We start from the raw sequence: 26,439 nt of genomic DNA, 5'->3' as shown, positions 1-26,439 counted from the left end.
CCAGCCTATCTAGCCCAGTGTTTTATAACTCAAGCCTTTCATACCCAACAACAAAGGGAAGGCGATGGCCTGGTGGTATTATAACTAGACTGTGAATCCAGAGGCCCAGGTGAGATTCTGGGGACTCAGATCTGAATCCCACTATGGTAGATGGGGGAATTTGAATCCAATAAATATCTGGAATTAATGACTACTATAAATCCATTGCCAATTGTTGCAAAACCCCATCTGGTTCACTAACATCCTTCAGGGAAGTAAACTGCCATCTTTACCCAGTCTTGCCTACACGTGACTCCAGACCCACAACAAAGCAGTTGACTTTTAACTACCCTCTAGGCAATGCTTGTTGTCTGTGTAAAGTCTTTCAACCTCATTAGCTGCTGTTTTAGTGTGTTGGTGGGTTTGTGGGCTACCATGATGCCAAGAAGTCTGAGTAGTCTGGCAGTCATTTCTGAGGTGTGTTTGATGTAGAGGAGAGTGGCTAGGGTTTCTGGACGTGTTTTGTCTGCTTGTTGGGGTTTGCTGCTGAGAAATCTGCGGACTGTGTTCATTGGGTACCTGCTCTTTTTGAATACACTGTGTAGGTGATTTTCCTCTGCTCTGCGTAGTTCCTCTGTGCTGCAGTGTGTGGTGGCTTGTTGAAATAATGTTCTGATGCAGCTTCATTTGTGGGTATTGGGATGATTGCTTCTGTAATTTTGTCTACAGGAAAGGAACACATATGGACTAAATATTGAGTCCCCCCCCCCCAAGCCCCTTTGAGTTGCAGCTTTCTGACGTTTTCCTCCATTTAAATAACACCGTTATTTTGTTCTCACTTGCAAGATAAACAATCTTTTTATCCCAATTTCCCACGTTACACTCCATTTGCCCACTTTTTTGCCTACTTACATAACCTAACAATACCTCTCTGTCACCTGTCTGTATCCCTCTCACAACTGGCCTTTGCAACTATATTTTGAAAATTTGACTACTGTCTATTCATTTCTTTCTTCCAAGTCATTAACATATACCGTAAATCTATTGTCGTAACTAAACTGTCCAATTACTTCCTCCAAGTCATTAATGCACATAGTGAACAGTTGTGGTCCCAACATAGATCTCTGGAACCCCAGTAGGTATGAATCACCAACCTTACCCCCACTCACTGTTATCTGCCCATGAGCCAATTCTCTATCCATGCCAATATACGACTGCCAACATCATGGACTCTTATCATATGACTTAACCTTCTGAGATGAGTTCTCTTAGAAAAAGAGATTTGGGCATCGCTGGTTGAGCCCATCGCTGGTTGAGCCCGGTCCCTAGCTGTCCCTTGAGAACACGTGTTTTCGGCAGATCGACAATACTGTCAGAAAGCGGATTCCAGGACTCTGGCCCAGCGATACTGAAGGAATGCTGACGTATTTCCGAGTTGAAGAGTGTGACGCTGGAAAAGCACAGCTGGTCAGGCAGCATCTGAGGAGCAGGAGAGTCGACGTTCCAAGCATGAGCTCTTCATCAGGATCTCATCATTCCTGATGAAGGGCTTATGCCCGAAACGTTGATTCTCCTGCTCCTCGGATGCTGCCTGACCGGCTGTGCTTTTCCAGCGTCACACTCTTCGACTCTGATCTCCAGTATTTGCAGTGCTCACTTGCTCCCTGACATATTTCCAAATCAGGATGGTGAGTGGCTTGGAGGGGAACTTGCAAGAGGGTGGTGGTGGAAGATTGACTCCTTATACTGTATGAATCCTTTCAATATTTCTCACCTCTGTGTTGTCCTTCACTGAGTTAGGGCTTTTGTTCAGATCTACGGCTCAGTGAGCCACTGTCCTTTAGGAACTGATTGAGAAAGAAGAGAATTCATCACTCGCGACTTGGTTGGACAGAGGCACTTGGTTCAGTCTGGAATTAATCAATGTCCTCTCTCTCCTGCAGGTCCCCTACAACCTCCACGGCTGGTTAGACAAGAACAAAGACCCCTTGAATGAAACGGTAGTGGAACTCTTCCAGCAATCCTCGAATGAGTTAGTGGCCCTCCTGTACCAGGACTACGTCAGTGTGTATACAGGTGATTAGAGAATTCTCCCTTTCACATTTCCCTGAGCAGTTGGAGTTAGGGCCATTCCCCTGAAATAGGAAGAGCACTTGGGCCAAAGTAACGGGGTGGAAACAGCTGGCAACTGACCTATCAACAGCAAGAGATCTTCAAATTTGTGATTTGCAAACTCAAAACAGATATGAATTGAATTGAATTGAATTTATTGTCACGTGTACCGAGGCACAGTGAAAAGCTTTGTTTTGCGAGCAACACAGGCAGATCACAGAGTTAAGTAGCATCGATAGTAGATAGTAAATAATAGATAAATAGTAGCAAAAACAAAAACACAGGTACAGGTGAATGTTAAGAGTTTGTGAGTCCATTCAGTATTCTAACAAAGGTAATGTAGAAATTGTTTTGAAACCGGCTGGTGTGTGTGTTCAAGCTTCTGTACCTTCTCCCTGATGGGAGCAGTTGTAGAAAAACATTGCCAGGGTGGGGTGGATCTTTGAGAATGTGGGGGCCTTTCCTTGACAACGGGCCTGGTAGATGGATTCTATAGATGGGAGATTGGCCTTTGTGATTGTCCGGGCTGTGTTCACCAAAGTACATCAGTAAATAAAATCCAATGAATAAACATCAATGATTACAAAGAATGGAATAGTCTGTCTGGCTTGGAAACAGACTATTCAGTCCACAGGGTCTCTGCAAGCATTTATTTCCGACATAACTCCCTGATCCTCCAACCCCAAAAGCAGATGAAAATGGCATTGAAACTGAAAAGAGAGAAAGGATTATGGTAAAGTGAGGAAGGAGGTAGACAGTGCTGTAGTGGTAATAATATCACTGGACAAGTAATACAGAGACTCACAAATTAATGCTACAGTTCAAATCCCATCACAGGAGGCATGGTGGCTCACTGCTGTCTCATGGCGCCAGGACCTGGGTTCAATTCCAGCCTCAGGTGACTATCTGTGTGGAGTTTGCACATTCTCCCCATGTATGCATGGGTTTGATCACGTTTCCTCCCACAGTCTAAGGATGTGCAGATTAAGTGGATTGGCTTTGGGAAATATAGGGTTACAGGAATAAGGTGGGCCGGGGGGGATGCTCTTCAGAAGGTCGGTGTGGGCTTGGTGGGCTGAATGGCCTGTTTCCATACTATAGGGATTCTATGTTTTTATCATAGTAGCTACTGGAACTGAACGTCAATCAAAATAAAGTTAATCTCAGTAACAGTGAACATCAATTGTGCTAAAAACCCATCTGATTTGCTAATGTCCTTTTGGTAAGGAAGTTGCCTTTCTTCCATGTAACTCCAGAACCAGACTCTTAATTGCCTTTAATTGTCCTAACAAATCCTACCAGCAATCCCTGCATCTCCTGAAAGAATAAAATTAAAATTAGCGCACGTAAATCACTTTGGAAAGATGAATGTGTTGCTTAAAGTCTGATGAGGGACAAATGGGTTTCAATTTCTGGGACAATGGGGAAAGTGGGATTGATATCTTCATTAAGGTCTTCCTCTGATCCATGTTGGACCCCATATTCTGGCAGGAGGTATAATTACGGTGGCAGAGAGAGCATTAAACCATACAGTGAGGGATCAAGTTTGGGAGTAGACAATAATTCAATAGATTAGAGTCTAGATTAGAGTGGTTCAATTGAGAAGACAAAGCAAGAGAGCAAGGCAGCGATAAGGAAAATGGTGATTGGAGTGCAATAAGAAAGGATGGAGTGTACAGACCATAAAGAATACAACAATAGAAAGGGCTGGAGATTATAACAATCATAAAAGGTTTGAACTAAAGGTGCCATTTCTGAATACATTTGTGACAAAACCGATGACAGCGCAAATAGAAATAAATACGTCCGACTTGATAGCTGTCAGAAACATGGCTAAAGGTGACCAAGGCTGGCACTTGAATAGCTAAAGAAATCCAGAAAGCTTAAGAAAAGATGAAAAGAGTATTTCTGTTAATTAAGGATGACAATCAGTACAATAGAAAGAGTGAATCTCAGAGTCAACTTGCAATTCAATCAGTACTCTCTTCTCATACTGTACAAAAATCTGCCCTTTACACTGGAATTCTTATCAATGGTCCTGATGAGTGCAAGACAAAAAACTCCATCAAGATATTTTAGCAATACTCAAGAACTTCACTTTATAGCGTTAGTTTATGTGAAGATAAGAAACAGTAAAGTTAAGAACGCACTTGGGAGAGAAGTAGAGTTATAAGCTTGGGTGAGTTTAATCTTTACATTAGTTGAATGAATCAGATTGGTAATGGGCTCATAGAGTGTCTTTGCACAGTTTCTTAGAGTAGAACATTCTAGAGCCAACCAGTGAGGAGACCATGTGTAATAAAATAGGATTGACTCATGATTTCACAGTAAGGGGACCCTGAGGTAACAGTGATCATAATAATGATTGAGTTTTGAAGGAGAGAAGAACAAATTGAACACTAGTATTTCACATTTACATGGGGGCACGAGGAGAGCAGTAAACTGGGACATCAGATTAATGTTGTGGTTCTGTTCGCCGAGCTGGGAATTTGTGTTGCAGACATTTCGTCCCCTGTCTAGGTGACATCCTCAGTGCTTGGGAGCCTCCTGTGAAGCGCTTCTGTGATGTTTCCTCCGGCATTTATAGTGATTTGTATCTGCCGCTTCCAGTTGTCAGTTCCAGCTGTCCGCTGCAGTGGTCGGTATATTGGGTCCAGGTCGATGTGCTTATTGATTGAATCTGTGTATGTGTGCCATGCCTCTAGGAATTCCCTGGCTGTTCTGTGTTTGGCTTGTCCTATAATAGTAGTGTTGTCCCAGTCGAATTCATGTTGCTTGTCATCTGAGTGTGTGGCTACCACTATAAATGCCGGAGGAAACATCACAGAAGCACTTCACTAGATGCTCCCAAGCACTGAGGATGTCACCTAGACAGGGGACAAAACGTCTGCAACACAAATTCCCAGCTCGGCGAACAGAATCACAACAACGAGCACCCGAGCTACAAATCTTCGCACAAACTTTGAACATTAGATTAATGACTGGGTCAGTATGGATACACTGGCAGATACTGAAGGAGGCATTTCAGAACATATCCTTCCAATGCAAAAAGAAGATTCCAATGGAAGAACATTCCCAGTTGCAAATAAGGAGGTTAAAGATTGTATCAAGCTGAAAGAAAATACATATAATTCTATGAAGATGAGCGATAGGTCAGAAGGTTAGATCGAATAGAAAGAGCCACAAGGAATGACTAAAAGGCAAGAGAAATTGGAGTATGAGTGAAAGCCAGCAAGAAATATTAATAAAAATTGTAAGTTTTTAGTTATAAGTTGTAAGTTAAAATCGAAAATAAGAAAATGGCTGGTGAGTCTAACAGATATTTTGAGTCTGCCTTCATTATGGAGGAGCCCAGAGTTAATCGTGAATGAGAATGTGAAATGATCACAATCACTGGGGAAAGGGGACTGAGAAAAAATCCAGGAATTTCAACCAGACACATCCCAGAGTCCTCATGGGTTCCATCCTTGGGTGTTAAAAGAAATGATAATGCACACATGAATTTTATTTCTACAAATTACCTGTGATTCAGGAAAGGGTCCAATCAGATTAGAAAATGTAACTCCCCTTCAAGAAAGGAGGGAAATGAAATGCAGGAAATTACTGCACTGGCCCTTTTGTGATGAATAGATTTTGCTGTTTTTAACAATATTTATGTTTTTAGTGGCCCAGATATTGATGAAATGAATGTGCGACAGAGAGAAGTTGTGCAAGCATTACAAGCACTGGTTTTGTCAATAGCTCACTTTTTGAAAATTTGAAACTCTTCATTTATTTATGAATAGAGTTTATTTAGAACATTAAAACTTAAGAACCAGGAGCAGGAGGAAGCCATTCAGCCCTCTAGCCTGCTCCGCCATTTAACACGGTCAGGGCTGATCTCATCTCACCCTCACCTCCACTTTGCTGCTTGCTCTCCATAATCCTTCAACACGTTACTCATTAAAAATCTCTCCATCTCGTCTTCCAACTTACTCAATGTCCCAGCATCCACCTCACTCTAGGGAAGTGAATTCACAATCTTTTGAGTGAAGTAATTTCTCTTCAGCTCTGTTTTAAATCTGCCAATCCTTGTCCTAAAATATGACTTTGAGATTGTCCCACAAGGGGAAATATCCTTTCTACATCTACTTTGACAGCTCTTTTAGCATCTTGTATCCCTCAAGTAGATCTCCTTCCTCTCTTCTAAACTCCAGAGACCATAGGCCTGAACTGTTCAATCTGTCTTCATAAGACAAACTCCTCACCTCTGGAATCTATCCAGTGAACCTTCTCTGAGTTGATTCCAATCTGTATCCCTCTTCAAGTAAGGTGACCACAACTGTACACAATACACAGAGTTACAGTCATAGAGCACAGAAACAGACCCTGCGGTCCAACTCATCTGCTCTACCAGTCTTCAAAATCTGACTAAGTTTCATTTGTCAGCATTTCCCTCCAATTCATATACCCATCCAGACGCCTTTTAAGTACTGTATTTATACCAGCCTCCACCACTTTCTCTGGCAGTTCTTTCCTTACACGCACCGCCCTCTGTGTGAACAAATTACCCCTCTATTTTAAATTTTTCCCCTCTCCCCTTAAACCTATGCCCTCTAGTTTTGGATTCCTTACCCTGGGAAAAAGACCTGGTCTATTTATCCTATACATGCTTCTCATGGTTTTATAAACCTCGATAAGGCCACCCCTCAACCTCCAACACTCCAGGGAAAACAGCCCCAGCCTATTCAACAAAAGGTATCTGGATGGGTATATGAATAGGAAGGGTTTAGAGGGATATGAGCCAAGTGCTGGCAAATGGGACAAGTTTTGTATAGGATATCTGGACAGCATGGATGAATGGGACTGAAGGGTCTATTTCCATGCTGTATATCTCTATGACTCTCCCTATAGCTCAAACTCTCCAATCCCGGCAACATCCTTGTAAATCTTTTCTGCACCCTCTCAATTTTAACAATATCCTTCCTATAGCAAGGAGTCTAGAATTGGGGCACGCAGTATTCTAAACATGACCTCACCAATGTCCTGTACAGCTGCAAAATGACATTCCAACTCCTGTACTCAATGCACTGGCCAATAAAGGAAAGCATATCAATCGCCTTCTTCACAATCCTATCTAACTGTGACCCTACTTTTAAGGAACTATGCACCTACACCCCTAGGTCTCTTTGTTCAGCAACACCCCCCCCCCCGGGCCTGAACATTAACTGTGTAAGTCCTGCTCTGATCTACCCTAACAAAATGCAACATCTCACATTTATCTAAATTAAACGCCACTTGCCATTCCTTGGCCCACTGACCTATTTGATTAAGGTGCTGTTATACTCTGAGATAATCTTTTTCACTGTCCACTTTACCACCAACTTTGGTGTCATCTGCAAACTGACCATTCCTCCTATATCAATTATATAAATGATGCAAACTAGAGGACCCAGCACCAGCCCTTGCAGCACATCGCTGGTCACAGGCCTCCAGTCTGAAAAGCAACCCTCCACCACCACCCTCTTTCTCCTACTTTCAAGCCAATTTTGTATCCAATTGGCTAGCTCTCCCTGGAGTCCATGTGATCTAATGCCTTGTACAGTTGTAGCAACACTCCTCTACTTTTATACTGTCTTCCCTCAGCAATAAACACCTGAAATTCAATTTGCCTTCTTTATTATTTCCTGTGTCTGCAAGTTTCCTGTGATTCATGCACCAGGACACCCAGATCCCTCTGCACCAAATTACCCTGAAGTTTCTTGCCATTTAGGGAATAAGTTGCCTTTCTACTCATCTGACTAAAATGGATCATCTTCTCCATGTTAAACTTTATCTTCCAAATTTTGGTCCATTCAGAACAGAAACAGCCAGGCGTGAAGACCAGGAGGAGAAAAGCTGCCTCATTCCGTACTGTCTCACAGCTACATAAAGTGAGTACTCACCAGAGCAGATAATGTAAAATAAGACTGACACCAATAGTGTCACACTGCCCATTGTCTCCCTGTCCATCATTGCACTGACACTAACCTCAGATTCCGTCCCCTGAGATCTTGCATTTACCTGTTGGTTTCCTGGACTGTTAGCCTGTGTTTCGGGTGTTTGAGGTGTTTAATTTCCCATGACTGTCAAATCGACAGATTTGTTCTTGTACTTTCAGGAGAACCTGAACAAGCTGATGACAAACCTCCGTTCCACACAGCCGCACTTTGTCCGCTGTATCATTCCCAACGAGACCAAGACACCAGGTACGATGGAGAGGCGCTCAGGAAGAACGTGGGTGAGGTGATGGGGCAATCTGACCGCTGTAAACCGCAGACTGACTCTCATGACCTCTACTTTGGTCAATGCATTCCCTTTCTCGGCATCATTTCCCACAGCCCAGAAACATTTTGAAATGAGTAAGTCAGGGTTGCACACCCATTACGATGGGTAGCTACTCAGTGTGAGATGTAGTTCGGGGTTTTAGCTGTCACATTGCTGAGTCACACAGTTGTGGGTTCAAGTCCCACTCTGGACACTTACTGAAGGGAGGTGATGGGCTAGTGGTATTGTTACTGGGCTAGTCATCCTGACCAGGTAATGTCCTCATTAGAATAGTCATAGAATCCCTACAGTGTGGAAACAGGCCATTCGTCCCAATAAGTCCACACTGACCCTCTGAAGAGCATCCCATCCAGACTCCACCCCTCTACCCTATTCCTGTAACCCTACATTTCCCATGGCTAACCCACGCTAACCTGCACATCCCTGAACACTATGGTCAATTTAGCATGGCCAATTCACCTAAGCTGCATATATTTGGATTGTGGGAGGAAACCGGAGCACGTGGAGGAAACCCACGCAGATACGGGGAGAATGTGCAAACTCCGCTCAGTCGCCCGAGGCTGGAATTGAACTGGAGTTCCTGGCGCTGTGAGGCAGCAGTGCTAACCACTGAGCCACCATGCTGCCCGGGTGGTTGTTTATCAACAGCACAGACACAATGGACCAATAGGCTTTTCTCTGTGATGTAGATCTCCATGACCCTTGAGTATAAAATCGAGGCTGACTCTCCAATGCAGCACTGTCCTCCTTCCCCTTTCCCCTCCCGTTCTTCTGACACTCCTTCCATCCTCCCAACTTTGATTGTCCCTCCGTCCATGTGAAGATGACACACCCCCAAGAGGCCGGTCACTACCTATGTAACTCCGTCCCATTACGTAGTGAGTTGGCACTAGTTGAGGGGGTGACATTTTGTGTGGGATGGCAGTGGGCTTGGGGCTGGGAGGGATGGTGGTGGTGAGACAGTGGTGTTGGAGGTGATATCCCCTGAGGCAGTGGGGTGGCTGGGAGCTCATCGGCCTGTGTTCTGTGTTGAAGGTGTCATTGAGCCCCATCTCGTGCTCCATCAGCTGCGGTGTAACGGTGTGCTGGAAGGAATCCGCATTTGCCGCATCGGTTTCCCCAACCGTATCTTCTACGGAGAATTCAAGCAGAGGTTAGCCGGTGAATTTTTTAAAAATAATCCTTAAAATTTTGTCTGATTTTCCTTCGTGAAGACTTGAATCCTCATGGACTGTGTTGTGAAGATGGCACAGATGTGTAGAGACCAAGTGGAAAAACTTGGAATCTTGGAAAACCATTCAGTCTACACCTGTTCCAATAATGTGCAACTTAACTTTATCCCTCATAAAGATCTAACAAATTTTTGTTCGGGGGTGGGGGGGTGGTATGGTGTCATAATGGTATTGTCACTGGCAATCCAAAACCCAAACTAATGTTTTGGGGATCATAGGCTCAAATCCCAGGATGGCACCTGCTGTGCTTTTCCAGCACCACTCTAATCTAGACTCTGATCGCCAGCATCTGCAGTCCTCACTTTTGCCTAGGTAGAGGGAGCAGCATTACAATGTTTACTGAGGAAATTTGAGCTAAATTAATAAAGAATTTGGAATTAAAAAGCTAGCCTAATGTTAACCTTGTAACCAATGCTGGTTATCGTTAAAGACCCATCTGGCTCATGAATGTTCCTTGTGGAAGGAAATCTGCCGCCCTTACCTGGTCTACACTATATGTGACTCCAAACCCATAGCAATGAGGTTGACTCTTAACTGCCTTCTGGGCTATTAGGGATTAGTAATAAATGCTGCCTTGACCAGTGACAGCCTCGTCCTATGAATGAATTAAGAAAAACCAACTTCCTTAATCATCTTAAATGCAATTGGATCAGTCCTCCACCACGCTATACGCAAGATAACACCTTTGATAACAGGTAGAGAGAGCACAGCGGTCAGGCAGCATCCAAGGAGCAGGAAAATCGATGTTTCGGGCAAAAGCCCTCCATCAGGAATCTTGATGAAGGGCTTTTGCCTGAACGTTGATTTTCCTGCTCCTCGGATGCTGCCTGATTGCTGTGCTTTTCCAGCACCACTCTAATCTAAACTCTGATCTCCAGCATCTGCAGTCCTCACTTTTGCCTAGGTAGAGGGAGCAACATTACAATGTTTACTGAGGAAACTAAACTTGGCAAAGTCATCCATCATAAGGACATTACAAGGCTCCAGGATGATGTTAACAAGCAGAAGCATTGGCCAATAGATTCACCAAAGATGTGAATTCCTTAGAAAGGACATAAAGTTAGTGGTCAAGTGTTCTGTATTTGATTAGGGGATTCCAAAGGGTTCGTCGTTCAATACATTTAAGGCAATGATAGCCAAGTGTCTAGTCGCTCAGGAAATCAGGAGGTGGAGGTATCAGGAGGGAGAGTGAGGTTAATACCTGAGGAAGATTGAGTGGTGGCTGTATGGTTTATACCTGCCATTTCCTGTGTTCCTGAGGGACTGTGCTCAGAAATGAATGCTGTGTTCTGGATGGGGTCTAAGCAGAGCCTGATACATCTGCAAAAAATCTTCCACTGCTTTGTAATCCAGTCACATGAGACAGCTGTTTAAATTTTCTGTCCCCAGCAAAACTGACCGATTTCCCGGCTCTGAGTCCGAGAAGCTCACTGCCCAGGACTCTCCAGAGTTTCAGTCATTCACTGACCATCAGATCCTACAGCTCTTGCTCCAATCACTGCCACCACTGACATGTCTTCATCTAGAATTGAGAAAGTCTTCTGAAAATTCCCAGTCCAAAAGACCATTCTAGAAAATGCATCAATGAGAGAGTAAAATGAAACAAGGGTCTCAGTTTTCTCACTGTGCAGGCAGAACAGGGGGTCCTAATGTCAACTGGAGATTTTCCTCACTCAACCTATCCCTCAGGAACATTAGAGACCCTGGCAAAGCTGCCCTATCCTGCCTCCATCATCCCTCCCTTCAAGGATTAGTGACCAACCACACAGAGTAGACCAAAAGAGCAGGATCTCTCCTCCGAAGGACACAGAGTGAGTGCCTTGGACTTTTATACAGCTTCCTTTGTTCTTTCTCAAGATACTAACCAACAGACCAGCTCTGGTGGGAGCTGACCCCTCCAGCATTGTGTTATTCCCTGTGTCATTCCAGCCTGCCCTTCCCTGCCTGCTATCCCTCCGATACCCATCTCTTCACTTTGACCAAGCTGTGGATATGACTCTTACAGATACTGGATCTTGAACCCCAATGTCCTGCCGAAGGACACCTACGTGGACAGCAGGACAGCAGCAGAGGCCCTCCTGGCATCACTGGCTATCGATCGGAGTCAGTATCGCTTCGGGCACACCAAGGTGAGGGGAGACCGTGGGCATCGGAACAATGGAGACGGCAATCACAGGCCCAGAAATGGCAGGGAAGGGTTCCAGTCGACCAAGTGGACCCCAGTGCGGTGTCAGCTCTCTTTCTCATTCACAGGATCTGGGCATCGCTAGCTGGGGTCAGCATTTATTGCCCGCCCCTAGTTGCCCCCTTGAGAAGGTGGGGGGGGTGAGCTGCCTTCCTGAACCGCTGCAGTCCATCTGCTGTGGGTTGACCCACAATGCCCTTAGGGAGAGAATTCCAGGATTTTGACCCAATGACAATGAAGGAATGCAGATATATTTCCAAGTTAGGATGGTGAGTGGCTTGGAGGGAAACTTGCAAGTGGTGGCATTGCCTTTATTCTCCCCCTAATGGCTGTGGGAATCTAAGGACACAGAGTACCGGGCCCTGTTCCCTAATACACAGAAATAGGCCTAACTAGTCCATGCTGGTAGCCTTTTCACACCTCTCCCCATCTCACTCTATCAATAACAGTTTTGATTCCTGTTCCCCTTGCGGTAACTATGTTGATGAAGACGTACTGCTCCAGCAATGCCCACACAACAAGCCAAGTGAAGCAATTTTTGAAACAGGTCAGACACGACCAGACAATATGTCTGACTTACTGACATCTGCATTCCTTATGTTTTCAAAGTCTGTTTTTTCACCTCACCACCCCCCCCCTCAGTCGGTGACCAAGGATTAGACTGAAGCCAGTTCCTTGTGTACAGTTTAAGAACGACTGTGGTGGAGGCTGAGGGACATGTCGGACGATGGCTGGGTAAAGGTGGGAGGGAAGGGGGAAGACGATAAAGTAACCGGAGAGCGGCCTAAATCTTTGTCACTCCCTACCCAACAGGTGTTCTTCAGAGCTGGACTCCTTGGTCTGTTGGAAGAAATGAGAGACAAGAGGCTGGCTAAGGTTCTGACTCTGATGCAGGCCAAATGCCGAGGCATGTTGGCACGTATGGAGTTTGCGAGGTTGGTTGAGATAAGGTAAGAGATGAGCGAGGGAGAGAATGACGGTAACCTGTTTGAGCGGCAACTGGCAGCTTTGAACCAATCAGGGCTGAGAAGGGCATCAGAATCTTTGGAACTTCAACATCAAAGGATTACTTTGGTCTGATTGATTCCCGGATCCTGAAAGGATTTGCTGACGTGACATAGTCCTTTCCACTCAAAACAGGACAAAAATCTAGGCCATGCTCCATCCAGTCTCTGAATGAGCAGCCTATTGAATTCATACAAATCGGGGTCTTGTTTCTTTCAATGGAACTTCAACCTGACAGGAATGGTGCTGGTATTATGTTCACCAATAATTCCCTAATTAGTGATAACCAACTTTACAATTCAACCAATCAAAGCACTAATTTAACAAACTGGTATTGCATCTTCCTTTAGCCTCTGCTGGAAATATTGTCATCTGAGATTTGGAGATCTGCTTGAAACGTATAAAATTCTAACGGGGCTGGACAGATCGGAGGAAGGAAGGTTGTTTCCCCTGGGTTGGGGGTTTGAGAACCAGGGAACACGGTCTCAGGGTTGGGGTAGACTATTTAGGACTGAGATGAGGAAAGATAGTGAAATTCACTACTGCCAAATGCACTGGGGGAGGGGTGGGGGGGGTCAAGTCTCTGAATATCTTCAAGAAAGAGACTTTTTAGATATTAAAGGCATCAAGGTATTATAGACAGGAAACAAAATAGAGATAGAGAATCAGCCATGATCATGCTGAATGGTGTAGCAGGATCGTAGGGCTGAATGGTCTCCTCATGCTACCCGTTTCTATGTACAGTTCTCCTCACAGCTATGACTCCCCACCTCTGATGTATCTAAACCGATGATTCATTGTAACCCTGAAGGGATCCAAAGATATGGAGGAAAAGCAGGAACAGGATATTAGGTTGGATGATCAGCCACAGTCATATTAAATGGTGGAGCAGGCTTGAAGGGCCGAATGGCCTACTCCTGTTCTTAGTTTCTACGTTTACCATCATCTTCTCAAGGAGAGCTAGGGACAGGCAATAAATGCTGCTCCAGCCAGTGACGCCCATGTTCCCAGAGCAAACTATTCCCACTCCCTTAGATTTCTGTTTGATGCTCTCTCTGTTACTTAAAATTTCCCCTGCCCTCTGATCTTCCTTCATGTTCCACCTGACACACTCCCCCACCTTTTTCTCTACAGTATTAAACTCATCACATTCTCCACCTCTGCTCAGTCCTGATCAGACTTGAAACGTTAATTCTGTTTCTCTCTCCTCTGATGTTGCCAGACCTGCTGAGTTTCTCCAGCATTCTCTGTGTTTATGTTGGAAACTGATGCTTGTGACATACGAGAAATGACAGATGATGTACCTCCCTGTCCATTCTGTTATTGTTCTCCTGAAGATTGATGTGGAAATTATCCAAGAGGAGAGATTGAACAAACTCAGTTTATTTTCAATTGAACGTCAAAGGCTGAGGGGGTGACTTGATAGACATTTAGAAAACAGAGAAGGCAGGGGTAGAATGGATAGTTGGAGTCTTTTCCCCAGGGTAGAAGCGTCAATAACCAGGGGACGTGGGTTGTAAGGTACAAGGGGACACATTTAAAGGAAATGTGAGAGGCAGGTTTTATTTTACACAGTGGGGGGGGGGTAAGTGCCTGGAATGTGCTGCAATAGGAGGTCGTGGAGGAGGATACAGTAACAATGTTTAAGAGGCATCAGATACATGAACAGGTAGTGAATAGAGGGAGACAGACACTGTAGTAGCAAAAGGGTTTGAGTTTTGTAAGGGGTCATGTGTTGGCACAGTCTTGATGGGCTATACTGTTCTTCATTCTTTCTCACTGTCAAATCCACCACCACTCTCCCCCCGAGTTTGTTCAGTCATTGGAACCTGTAGTTGGCCATTCAGCCCTTTAAGCATGCTATGCCAAGCAGCAGGATAGTGACTGATCTTCCTGTCAACTCCCTGAAGACTATCTTGACTCGACCCGCGTCCCATCTGGGATATTTCATCTTCCTCGTCTTTTCCAGGGACGCTATCCAGATCATCCAGAGAAACTTCCGGGCTTTCCAGAGGTTGAAGAAATGGAGCTGGATGAAGCTGTTTTACAAAATCAAGCCCCTGCTGAAGTGTGCCGAGACAGAGAAACAGCTTCAGGAGCTGAAGGAATCGCTCGCGAAGTCGGAGAGTATGAGGAAGGCGGTGGAATGCCAGCATCAGGAACTCATCAGTCAGAAAGATGAGCTTCTGCAGCAACTACAGACCGTGAGCCGCCACCCTTAGCTCCTTCTGTTTAATATGAACCTATTAGGTGTCTGGTCCCACACCTCCTCCGGATGGAATTGACTTTAACTCCATTGACTATACTTGTGTGGATGTGAAAGATCCCATAGTAGTGTTTTAAAGAAAGGGGTAGGAATCTCCCTCCCCCCCCCCCCCCCCCCCCCCCCCCCCGACCCCCGTGCCATGGCCCAATGTCAACCCATCAAAAAACATTAAAAATAAACTGATCAATATCACATTGCTTTTTTTCAATAGAGTTACACATCACAGAAACAGACCGCTCGGTCCAACTCAACCGTGCTGACCAGACACCCCAATCTGACCTAATTCCCTTTCCCATCATTTGACCCATATCCCTCTAAACCCTTCTGATTCATGCATTCATCCAGATGCCTTTTAAATGTTGTAACTGCCTGTTTGTATAAGTAGACTGCCTGCTCAGTATCACATCGGTGTTTGTTGGGGTCCACTGTGGGCAAATTGGTTGGAATATTTCTGAAATTACATCAGCTGAGGCATCCTGTGGGCTTTACAAAACAGCAAGCCATACACATCCTGAGAAATTGCCCAAATTAAAAAAGTAAAAAAATATATTTTTGATAGAATCTTTCTGATAAATCAAGGGTTTAATCCCTTGAAGTGTTATTGGGCTACTCATCTGCTTTGTACACTTGCCAAGGCAGCCCTGGTCTGAGGTTTGAGAAGAATATCTTTAACATTTCAGGCTCACAACATCTGGCAATCCAATACATTCTTCACCCTGAGGACTTGCATGAGATTTGAAACTCTTGTTGTAGTTTTACTTTGAGGTTAAAATCTATTGATGTTTGGATTTGTCTTGCACTTGTCAGGATAACTGACAAGAGTGCCAATTTAATTGAAAAACCAGGATTTATATTGCACGAGAGCAGGGTTATGATTGTTTCGCAAGTGGACTGCAAATGGTAGAGGTATTTTCATGGAGAACCAATTAATTATGATTGATGAGTTAGTTTTAAATTTTAAACAAAGCCTGACTATTAACTGTCAATCCGTAACTGTTAGAATTTAAAATTTTAAACAAAACCTAGCAGTCAATTATCAATTGTTTAAATTTTAAACAAAGCTTGGCAGTTAACTGTCAACTGTTTCAACTTTAAAATTTAAACAAAGCTTGGCAGTTAACTGTCAATTGTTTGAATTGTAAACAAAGTTTGGTATTTTAATACATTCTCCATGGTAGTGCCTCTACCAACCTTGCCAACTCTCACCTCATCTATTGTAAATGTTAGCTTTCTCCTTAAATTGATTTGTTTTTTGCAAATGGTCTCGATGAGTGCAGTAGATGTCTGTAGAATTTATCTTGTAGGCTGTTCCATTTGCCTGACATTCCACCTAATGAACTGTCTCCAGGATCAGGAAAACCTGGCCGATGCTGAGGAGAGGTGTGAGCTGCTGGTTAAGACCAAGAGACATCTGGAATCCAAAATCCAGGAGCTTCTGGAAGGTTTGGAGAGTCAGATGGAAATGAGCCAAGAGCTGGCCAATAGAAAGCGGAAATTGGAGGAGGAATGTGGGCAGATGAAGTCCAACATTGACACCTTGGAGAGTACTCTGAGCAAAATGAGCAAGGAGAAACGTGTAGCAGAAAACAAGGTACTGCCCACGAGTCAGATCCACAGTTGGCTCTGCCAGTGGATGAGGCTCTCTCTCTCAACCAGGAAATGAAATCTTTGGAAATGCTGGCTTGTAAAAACATTCAAGGGTTGGTGTTTATTACCCCATTCTCTGTTGCCTTGTTCCAGCTGAATGGCGCATAGGCTACATCAGAGGGGTGGCACGGTGGCTCAGTGGTTAGTACCGCTGTCTCACAGCGCCAGGGACCCGGGTTCGATTCCAGCGATGGGCGACTGTCTGTGTGGATGATTTCCCCGTGTCTGCGTGGGTTTCCTCCCACAATCCAAAGATGTACAGGTTAGCTGAATTGGCCACGCTTAAATTGCCTCATAGTGTTCAGGGATGTGTAGGTTCAGTGCATTAGTCAGGGGTAAATGTACAGCAATAGGTTCGGGGTGAGTTACTGTTCGGAGGATCAGTGTGGACTTGTTGGGCTGAAGGGCCTGTTTCCAAACTGTAGGGATTCTATACAACCTCAACCACAAGATCACATCTACACTCAGATCAGGTCAAGAAGACAAATTCTGAGCATTTATGAAAAAATTACACTTCTGTGACAATATAAAGGTCTACTTAAAAAGTTCTTAACACACAAAAACAGGCCATTCAACCCAAATGGTCCATGCTGCCCCACACACTAGCTTCCTCTCCGATTCTTCATCTAAACTATTAGAATACCTTCCTATTCCCCTGACTCTCACAGGTTTATCCCACTTCCCTTTGAAAATACTTCTATCTGAAACACATGACATGGTAGTGAGGTTCACATTCGCACCATTCCCTGGGTCAAGTAATTTTATCCAAATTCCCTTTTTGGATTCCCTAGTGACTACCTTCCATTTGTAACTCTAGCTCTGGCCTGTCTTGACCGTGCACCCCATTCCCCCCCAGCCACATTATCTCATTGACGATGGGTTTCATTGGTCGCCATGGAAACAGAGGGTTCAATGCCAAACATCATGGAACAAATATAAAGTCGACTAAATCTGAGACCGTGACCGAGATAATCAATCACAGAGCCTGTGGACATTGTGTCAAGGATTCATGTCTGTTGAATGTGTTTTAATGAGAACCTCTGTTAGGGAACTGGGACATAGAACTAGGGATCACTGTTTCAAAATAAGGGCTCACCATTTATGTCAGAGGTGAAAAAAATTCTCTTTTCACACAGGGCAGTGAATCGTTGGAACCCTCTTCCTCAGCTGGCAGTGGAAGCAACATCTTTAAATAGTTTTAAGCCAGGGGTAGGAACAAGAACAGGCTGTTCAGCCAGTCGAGCTTTCCTCCACCTATTGATACCATCATGGCCTTATTACCCAGCCTACCCCGACCGCCCTATGCGCCATTGGCAATCGGTAAACTGTCTCAAACACACCCAAAGGCTGAGCTTCCATTGGCTTCTGTGATCGAGAATTCCAAAAACTCTCTGAGGATAAGGGTGGCACGGTGGCTCAGTGGTTAGCACTGCTGCCTCACAGCACCAGGGTCCCAGGTTCGATTCCAGCCTCGGGCGGCTGTTCGTGTGGAGTTTGCACATTCTCCCCGTGTCTGTGTGGGTTTCCTCCAGTTGCTCCGGTTTCCTCCCACGGTCCAAAGATGTGCAGATCAGGTGAATTGGCCAGGCTAAGTTGCCCATAGTGTTAGGTGCATTAGTCAGAGGGGGAATGGATCCGGGTGGGTTACTCTTCAGAGGGTCAGTGTGCACTTGCTGGGCCAAATGGCCTGTTTCCACACTGTAGGGAATCTCATCTAATCATAAACAACAAAACAGAAACCTGAGGTGTAGAACAGCCCAGTCCTGTTGCCAATTCTGATGTTCGTGAGGCTAAACAATTGTATTTCCTGGTCGGAGCTTTTTAGGTAAACTAATTTAAATTTATAAGCTGCCCTGGGTTGAATTTGCCTGCAATGCTAAGTCTGGACTTTTAGACAATGAAATCAATGACATACCCTCGGTATACTGATTACTGGACTCTGCTTATTCTGACAGCAGCAACTTTAAGAACAAACTATTTCACCTGCTGCCTAGTTTTCTAACTGTAACTCAAATTTTGTTAGTTGCCAGAGCTAATTGTCTCAGGTACCAAGTTATCCGATGAATTTCCACGTTCTCCTCCAGTAATTTATTCCAAATGGTGATCACCGTTTGTGTTAACTGTTTCACTCTGATTTCAGACCATCTCACCCCATTTTTAAGGCAATAGTGAAAGATACAGAGGGTGGGAGATGAGGGTATTTGACAAATGCAACACGGGGTTCTGATATTTAACCCACTGCCCCTGAAGTGGTGGGAGCTAAAAGGAAATAGGTCATAGAATATGACAGCGCAGTACAGGCCCTTCGGCCCTCGATGTTGCACCGACCTGTGAAACCAATCTGAAGCCCATCTAACCTACAGTATTCCATTCTCGTCCATATGTTTATCCAATATCGACTACTGTTGCATTCCACGCCCTTACTACTCTCTGAGTAAAGAAACCACCTCTGACATCTGTCCTCTATCTATTACCCCTCAATTTAAAGCCACATCCCCTCGTGCTAACCATTACCATCCGAGGAAAAAGGCTCTCACTGTCCAACCTACCTAACCGTCTGATTGTCTAATGTGTCTCTATTAAGTCACCTCTCAACCTTCTTCTAACGAGAACAGCCTCAATTCCCTCAGCCTTTCCTCGTAAGACCTTCCCTCCATACCAGGCAACATCCTGGTAAATCTCCTCTGAACCCTTTCAAAAGCTTCCATATCTTTCCTGTAATGCGGTGACTAACAGTTTTGTACAGCTGCAGCATGACCTTGTGACTCTGAAACTCAATCCCTCTACTAATAAAAGCTAAACCGGGAATTAGGAATTGGGCTTGAAATAAGAAATTCGCAGGATTCTGGGTAAGGAGGAGGGCAGTGGGACTAATTGGCCATCTCTTAAAGAGCCAGCACAGGCAGTATGGGCTGAAAGGCCTCCTGTGTTGTAATATTCTCACCTGAAGCTCCATCTTTGACTGAAGGTGGTAAACCTCACGGAGGAAACGTCAGAGATGAATGCGCTGATTGCGAAGTTGAGAAAAGAGAAGAATGCCCTTCAGGAAGCCCATCAGAATATTCTGGAAGATCTGCAAATGGAGGAGGAGAAGGTCAACAGTTTAAGCAAGGCCAAGGCGAAATTTGAACAGCAAGTGGAAGATGTAAGTGTAACCAAAGGTGCCATTACAAACGGGAAGGGGTGAGGAGGGGTATCCATGCCCAGAGAGGAAGAGAAATTGCTAAAGTAATTCACCCCATTTAACAACAAGCTGTCTTCTTTCCCAGCAAAGGCAAGACACAATCTGCCACAAAGCATGAGTTATTAGAGAGAAAAAAAACTGCAGATGCTGGAATCCAAGGTAGACATGCAGCAGCTGAAAATGTGTTGCTGGAAAAGCGCAGCAGGTCAGGCAGCATCCAAGGAACAGGAGAATCGACGTTTCGGGCATAAGCCCTTCTTCAGGAAGGAGGCTGGGAGAACACAGCAAGCCAGGCAGCATCAGGAGGTGGGGAAGTTGACGTTCGGGGTCCTAAAGAAGGGTTACACCCGAAACATCAACTTCTCCACCTCATGATGCTGCTCGGCTTGCTGTGTTCTTCCAGCCTCTTGCCTGCCTACCAGGGAATTATTCAGGCAGGCCTTGGTCAAGCAGGTAGATTTTAGTGAGTCACTCACGGGAGGGGAGAGAGAGAGAGAGAGTGGAAAGGTGTGTGAGGGAGGTTTTGAGCTTAAGCACAAGGGAGCTGAAGGAGCGCCCAACAATGTTGGAATGGTCAAAATTGAAAAGGTTCAAGAGGCCAGAGGAATATTTGGTTCCCTGGGACAGTCGAGCTGGGGAGGTTACGGAGATCAGGAGGAGACACAGGCCGTTCCAACGTCAGGTGCTGATAGGTTAGATGGTTCGGCCTGAAAGGTAGGCCTCAAGGAGAAGAGAGGAGCAGGGAGGGTATTCTGGAATATGGGTCCCCAGGCACGACAGCCACCAATTCAACCTACCGGTGCTCAGAGACCAGAACAGGAGAAGCACAGAGGGGTGTGGGGCTGGTGGAGATTACGAGTATTTTAGAATCGAGGTGTGCCCTGACTGGGAGCCAGACTGGGTCAGAGAACATGGAGGATGGGATAGAGTGATGAGTTGCCATGCGAGTTCAGGGTTGGGTTGCTGAGATGTGCCCGACTTCAGTGGTTGGAAGAGCAGCCAGACAGCTTTGGAATTGTCAGTTCCGTAGGGAAACTGGATCAGGAATTGAGCGGCCGGTGAACTGATGCCAGACAATGGTGAAAGGAGGCAGCTCACACGCCCTGTCGTTGGAAGTTCATTTGGGTTAAAAAAAAATAGGAAATACTCATGGAATGATGGAAAGCAGGAATTGAAATCCGGAAAGAGCAGGGATACTCGACGGTCCAGGGTGAAACGTGCGGGGAATTCCTGAGGTGATCTGTTTGTAAACAATACTTCTTTCTCTGAAGATGGAAATATCCCTGGAGGAGGAGAAGAAGATCCGTATGGAAATTGATCGATCCAGGAAGAAGCTGGAGGAAGATTTGAAACAGACTCTTGAGTCAGTGATTGACTTGGAAAGTAATAAAGTGCAAATGGAGGAAAAGCTGAGGAGGTAACCAGGGGACCGGGGGTAACCAGGGGTAACCGGGGGGTAACCGGATAGCCAGGAGTAACGGGGGGAACAGGGTACCCAGGGGTAACCAGGGAGAGCATCCCGTGGCTAGAGGAAACTGGGATGGTCTTGTGTGAAGACCCTTGCTCCATTTTATGGGTTCATCCCCACTGTATCCTTTTAACAATCCAGAATAACACAACACACTCTCTTCAACCGGAGAGTGGAGAATCTGTGGAACTCTTTGCCGCAGAAGGCTGTGGAGGCCGGATCACTGAGTATATATAAAACAGAGATAGATAGGTTCTTGATTGTCAAGGGGATCAAAGGTCATGGGGAGAAAGGGGAAAATGGGGTTGAAAAACCTGTCTGCCACGATAGAATGGTGAAGCAGACTCGATGGGCTGAATGGCCTAATTTCTGATCCTATGTCTTATTGCCTAATAACAGCTTGTTCTATTAGACCATAAAACAAAGCGGCAGAAGTCGGCCATTCAGTCCATCGGGTTAGCTCTGCCAGTCAGTGATATCTCAGCTGATCTGATAATCCTCAACACTACTTTCCCAGCTTTTCCCCATCACCCTCGATTCCCTTCCTGATTAAGTATCTAAACAAAATTAAAACCGATTAAATATCTGTCCGTCTCAATCTTGCATATACTTAAGGACACAGCCTTAGTAGCCCTCTGGAATAAAGAATTCCACAGATTCACTATCTTCTGAGAGAAGAAATTCCTCCTCATCTCCATCTTTAAAGGGTAACTCCTTACGCAGAGATGTTGCCCACTGGTCCCAGACTGTCCCCCCACCCTCTCCACCTCTTACACCCTCAGGACCTTGTATGTTTATATAAGGTCTCCAGTCATTCTTCTAAACTCCAATGTGTATGGATCCAACCTTCTTAATCTCTCCTCATATGCCAGGCCCTCCGTAACCCCTTCTCTGCACTGTCTCCAATGCCAAGATATCTTTTCATAGTCAAAGATATCCAAACTGTAGCCAGTATCCCAGCTGTGCTCCATTGGGCTTGGGGTAGTGTTAGCCCCTGGTGTATACTGCGCTAGGCCTGGGCCTTGGGTAATGTTAGCCCCTGGTGTATACTCTGCCTGGGCCTTGGGTAGTGTTAGCCCCTGGTGTATACTGCGCTAGGCCTGGGCCTTGGGTAGTGTTAGCCCCTGGTGTATACTCTGCCTGGGCCTTGGGTAATGTTAGCCGCTGGTGTATACTGCGCTAGGCCTGGGCCTTGGGTAATGTTAGCCCCTGGTGTATACTCTGCCTGGGCCTTGGGTAATGTTAGCCCCTGGTGTATACTGCGCTAGGCCTGGGGTAGTGTTAGCCCCTGGCGTATACTCTGCCTGGGCCTTGGGTAATGTTAGGTCCTGGTGTATACTCTGCCTGGGCCTTGGGTAATGTTAGCCCCTGGTGTATACTCTGCCTGGGCCTTGGGTAATGTTAGCCCCTGGTGTATACTGCGCTAGGCCTGGGGTAGTGTTAGCCGCTGGCGTATACTCTGCCTGGGCCTTGGGTAATGTTAGCTCCTGGTGTATACTCTGCCTGGGCCTTGGGTAGTGTTAGCCCCTGGTGTATACTCTGCCTGAGCCTTGGGTAATGTTAGCCCCTGGTGTATACTCTACCTGGGCCTGGGGTAGTGTTAGCCCCTGGTGTATACTCTGCCTGGGCCTTGGGTAATGTTAGCCCCTGGTGTGTACTCTGCCTGGGCCTTGGGTAGTGTTAGCCCCTGGTGTATACTCTGCCTGGGCCTGTGGTAGTGTTAGCCCCTGGCGTATACTCTGCCTGGGCCTGGGGTAGTGTTAGCAGCTGGTGTATACTCTGCCTGGGCCTGGGGTAGTGTTAGCCCCTGGCGTATACTCTGCCTGGGCCTGGGGTAATGTTAGCAGCTGGTGTATACTCTGCCTGGGCCTGGGGTAGTGTTAGCCCCTGGCGTATACTCTGCCTGGGCCTGGGGTAGTGTTAGCCCCTGGCGTATACTCTGCCTGGGCCTGGGTTAGTGTTAGCCCCTGGTGTATACTCTGCCTGGGCCTGGGGTAGTGTTAGCCCCTGGCGTATACTCTGCCTGGGCCTGGGGTAGTGTTAGCCCCTGGCGTATACTCTGCCTGGGCCTGGGGTAGTGTTAGCCCCTGGCGTATACTCTGCCTGAGCCTTGGGTAGTGTTAGCTCCTGGTGTATACTCTGCCTGAGCCTTGGGTAGTGTTAGCCCCTGGTGTATACTCTGCCTGAGCCTTGGGTAGTGTTAGCCCCTGGTGTATACTCTGCCTGGGCCTTGGGTAGTGTTAGTCCCTGGTGTATACTCTGCCTGGGCCTGGGGTAGTGTTAGCCGCTGGCGTATACTCTGCCTGGGCCTGGGGTAGTGTTAGCCCCTGGTGTATACTCTGCCTGGGCCTTGGGTAGTGTTAGCCCCTGGCGTATACTCTGCCTGGGCCTGGGGTAGTGTTAGCCGCTGGCGTATACTCTGCCTGGGCCTGGGGTAGTGTTAGCCCCTGGTGTATACTCTGCCTGGGCCTTGGGTAATGTTAGCCCCTGGTGTATACTCTGCCTGAGCCTTGGGTAGTGTTAGTCCCTGGTGTATACTCTGCCTGGGCCTTGGGTAGTGTTAGCCGCTGGCGTATACTCTGCCTGGGCCTCGGGTAGTGTTAGCCCCTGGCGTATACTCTGCCTGGGCCTGGGGTAGTGTTAGCCTCTGGTGTATACTCTGCCTGAGCCTTGGGTAGTGTTAGCCCCTGGTGTATACTCTGCCTGGGCCTGGGGTAGTGTTAGCCCCTGGCGTATACTCTGCCTGGGCCTGGGGTAGTGTTAGCCCCTGGCGTATACTCTGCCTGAGCCTTGGGTAGTGTTAGCCCCTGGTGTATACTCTGCCTGGGCCTGGGGTAGTGTTAGCCCCTGGTGTATACTCTGCCTGGGCCTGGGGTAGTGTTAGCCCCTGGCGTATACTCTGCCTGAGCCTTGGGTAGTGTTAGCCCCTGGCGTGTACTCTGCCTGGGCCTGGGGTAGTGTTAGCCCCTGGCGTATACTCTGCCTGGGCCTTGGGTAGTGTTAGCCGCTGGTGTATACTCTGCCTGGGCCTGGGGTAGTGTTAGCCCCTGGTGTATACTCTGCCTGGGCCTTGGGTAGTGTTAGCCCCTGGTGTACACTCTGCCTGGGCCTGGGGTAGTGTTAGCCCCTGGCGTATACTCTGCCTGGGCCTGGGGTAGTGTTAGCCCCTGGCGTATACTCTGCCTGAGCCTTGGGTAATGTTAGCCCCTGGTGTATACTCTGCCTGAGCCTTGGGTAGTGTTAGCCCCTGGTGTATACTCTGCCTGGGCCTGGGGTAGTGTTAGCCCCTGGCGTATATAAGACCATAAGACCATAAGACATAGGAGTGGAAGTAAGGCCATTCGGCCCATCAAGTCCACTCCGCCATTCAATCATGGCTGATGCGCATTTCAGCTCCACTTACCAGCGTTCTCCCCGTAGCCCTTAATTCCTCGAGACAACAAGAATCTATCAATCTCGGCCTTGAAGACATTTAGCGTCCCGGCTTCCACTGCACTCCGTGGCAATGAATTCCACAGGCCCACCACTCTCTGGCTGAAGAAATGCCTCCGCATTTCTGTTCTGAAATGACCCCCTCTAATTCTAAGGCTGTGTCCACGGGTCCTAGTCTCCTCGTTTAACTGAAACAATTTCCTAGCATCCACCTTTTCCAAGCCATGTATTATTTTGTACGTCTCTATTAAGTCTCCCCTTAATCTTCTAAACTCCAACGAATACAATCCCAGTATCCTCAGCCGTTCCTCATATGTTAGACCTGTCATTCCAGGGATCATCCGTGTGAATCTCCGCTGGACACGTTCCAGTGCCAGTATGTCCTTCCTGAGGTGTGGGGACCAAAACTGGACACAGTACTCCAAATGGGGCCTAACCAGAGCTTTATAAAGTCTTAGTAGTACATCTCTGCTTTTATATTCCAACCCTCTTGAGATAAGAGACAACATTGCATTCGCTTTCTTAATCACGGACTCAACCTGCATGTTTACCTTTAGAGAATCCTGGACTAGCACTCCCAGATCCCTTTGTGCTTTGGCTTTATTAATTTTCTCACCATTTAGAAAGTAGTCTATGCTTTTATTCTTTTTGCCAAAGTGCAAGACCTCGCACTTGCTCACGTTAAATTCCATCAGCCATTTCCTGGACCACTCTCCCAACCTGTCAAGATCCTTCTGCAGCCTCCCCACTTCCTCAGTACTACCTGCCTGTCCACCTAACTTCGTATCATCGGCAAACTTCGCTAGAATGCCCCCGGTTCCCTCATCCAAATCGTTAATATATAATGCGAACAGCTGTGGCCTGGGCCTGGGGTAGTGTTAGCCCCTGGTGTATACTCTGCCTGGGCCTGGGGTAGTGTTAGCCCGTGGCGTATACTCTGCCTGTGAGAATGCAGGCTGTGTGGAGCCCAGCTCTCGGGCAGGTTCAGTTGAATGGTATCCTCTGCTCATTTCTAGGCGGGAGTTTGAGATCGGCGAGCTGCAGACAACTATCAGTGAGGACCAGAGTTTAATCTCAAAGCTGCAGAAGAGGCTGAAGGAGCTGCAGGTATTTACTTCACCCAGTACATCACCAAGAAGTTCCCAACTTGGGCCGTACTCACAGGCTGCAGCCCTGACACTACCCAGTAACCACTGTGACAACAAGGGACCGAGAGGTTGAGTGTTTGAGACACTGACGGGCTCTGAGGGTGAGGGTCTCTGAAGGGGAGGATCTGAGAGCACGAGGGCTATAGGAGTGAGGGTCTGAGACAGTGAGAGACTGAGATGGTGAGTGACTGAGAGAATGTGTGTCTGAGAAAGCGAGGGACTGAGAGAGTGAGGTTCTGTGTGGGTGAAGGTCAAACAGACACACACACACACACACACACACACACACACACACACACACACACACACACACACACACACACACACACACACACACACACACACACACACACACACACACACACCTCTGGGTCCAGTGGGTGGCAGTGGGAGCTTCCTCCTTGCTGTTGTGGCCTCAGGGAATGGTTGGGGGTGTGTACTGTAGCCTCTTAGAAAACCCAGAAGCAGTGGATGG

The 26,439-nt window shown here is 46.5% G+C and overlaps 1 protein-coding gene across 3 annotated transcripts in view; it reads left to right on the top strand.

The window, feature by feature from the left end:
* Positions 1-26,439, top strand: part of LOC122550181 (myosin-6-like) — a 145,651-nt gene that overhangs the window by 45,723 nt on the left and 73,489 nt on the right. For all 3 annotated transcript variants that reach the window (XM_087987647.1, XM_087987646.1, XM_087987648.1), the window contains exons 17-27: positions 1,923-2,055; positions 7,930-8,003; positions 8,231-8,318; positions 9,433-9,550; positions 11,635-11,758; positions 12,628-12,764; positions 14,789-15,023; positions 16,434-16,676; positions 19,701-19,877; positions 21,188-21,333; positions 25,833-25,923. In XM_087987647.1, coding sequence (XP_087843773.1) covers positions 1,923-2,055; positions 7,930-8,003; positions 8,231-8,318; positions 9,433-9,550; positions 11,635-11,758; positions 12,628-12,764; positions 14,789-15,023; positions 16,434-16,676; positions 19,701-19,877; positions 21,188-21,333; positions 25,833-25,923 — 1,566 coding nt within the window. The remainder of the gene's footprint in view (positions 1-1,922; positions 2,056-7,929; positions 8,004-8,230; positions 8,319-9,432; positions 9,551-11,634; positions 11,759-12,627; positions 12,765-14,788; positions 15,024-16,433; positions 16,677-19,700; positions 19,878-21,187; positions 21,334-25,832; positions 25,924-26,439) is intronic.

The sequence above is a fragment of the Chiloscyllium plagiosum genome, unplaced genomic scaffold (assembly GCF_037043375.1).
Source record: "Chiloscyllium plagiosum isolate Xiang-an unplaced genomic scaffold, Cpla_swu_hap1 HiC_scaffold_5, whole genome shotgun sequence".
Classification (NCBI taxonomy): domain Eukaryota; kingdom Metazoa; phylum Chordata; class Chondrichthyes; order Orectolobiformes; family Hemiscylliidae; genus Chiloscyllium; species Chiloscyllium plagiosum.
This window is presented reverse-complemented; position numbering and strand designations above follow the sequence as displayed.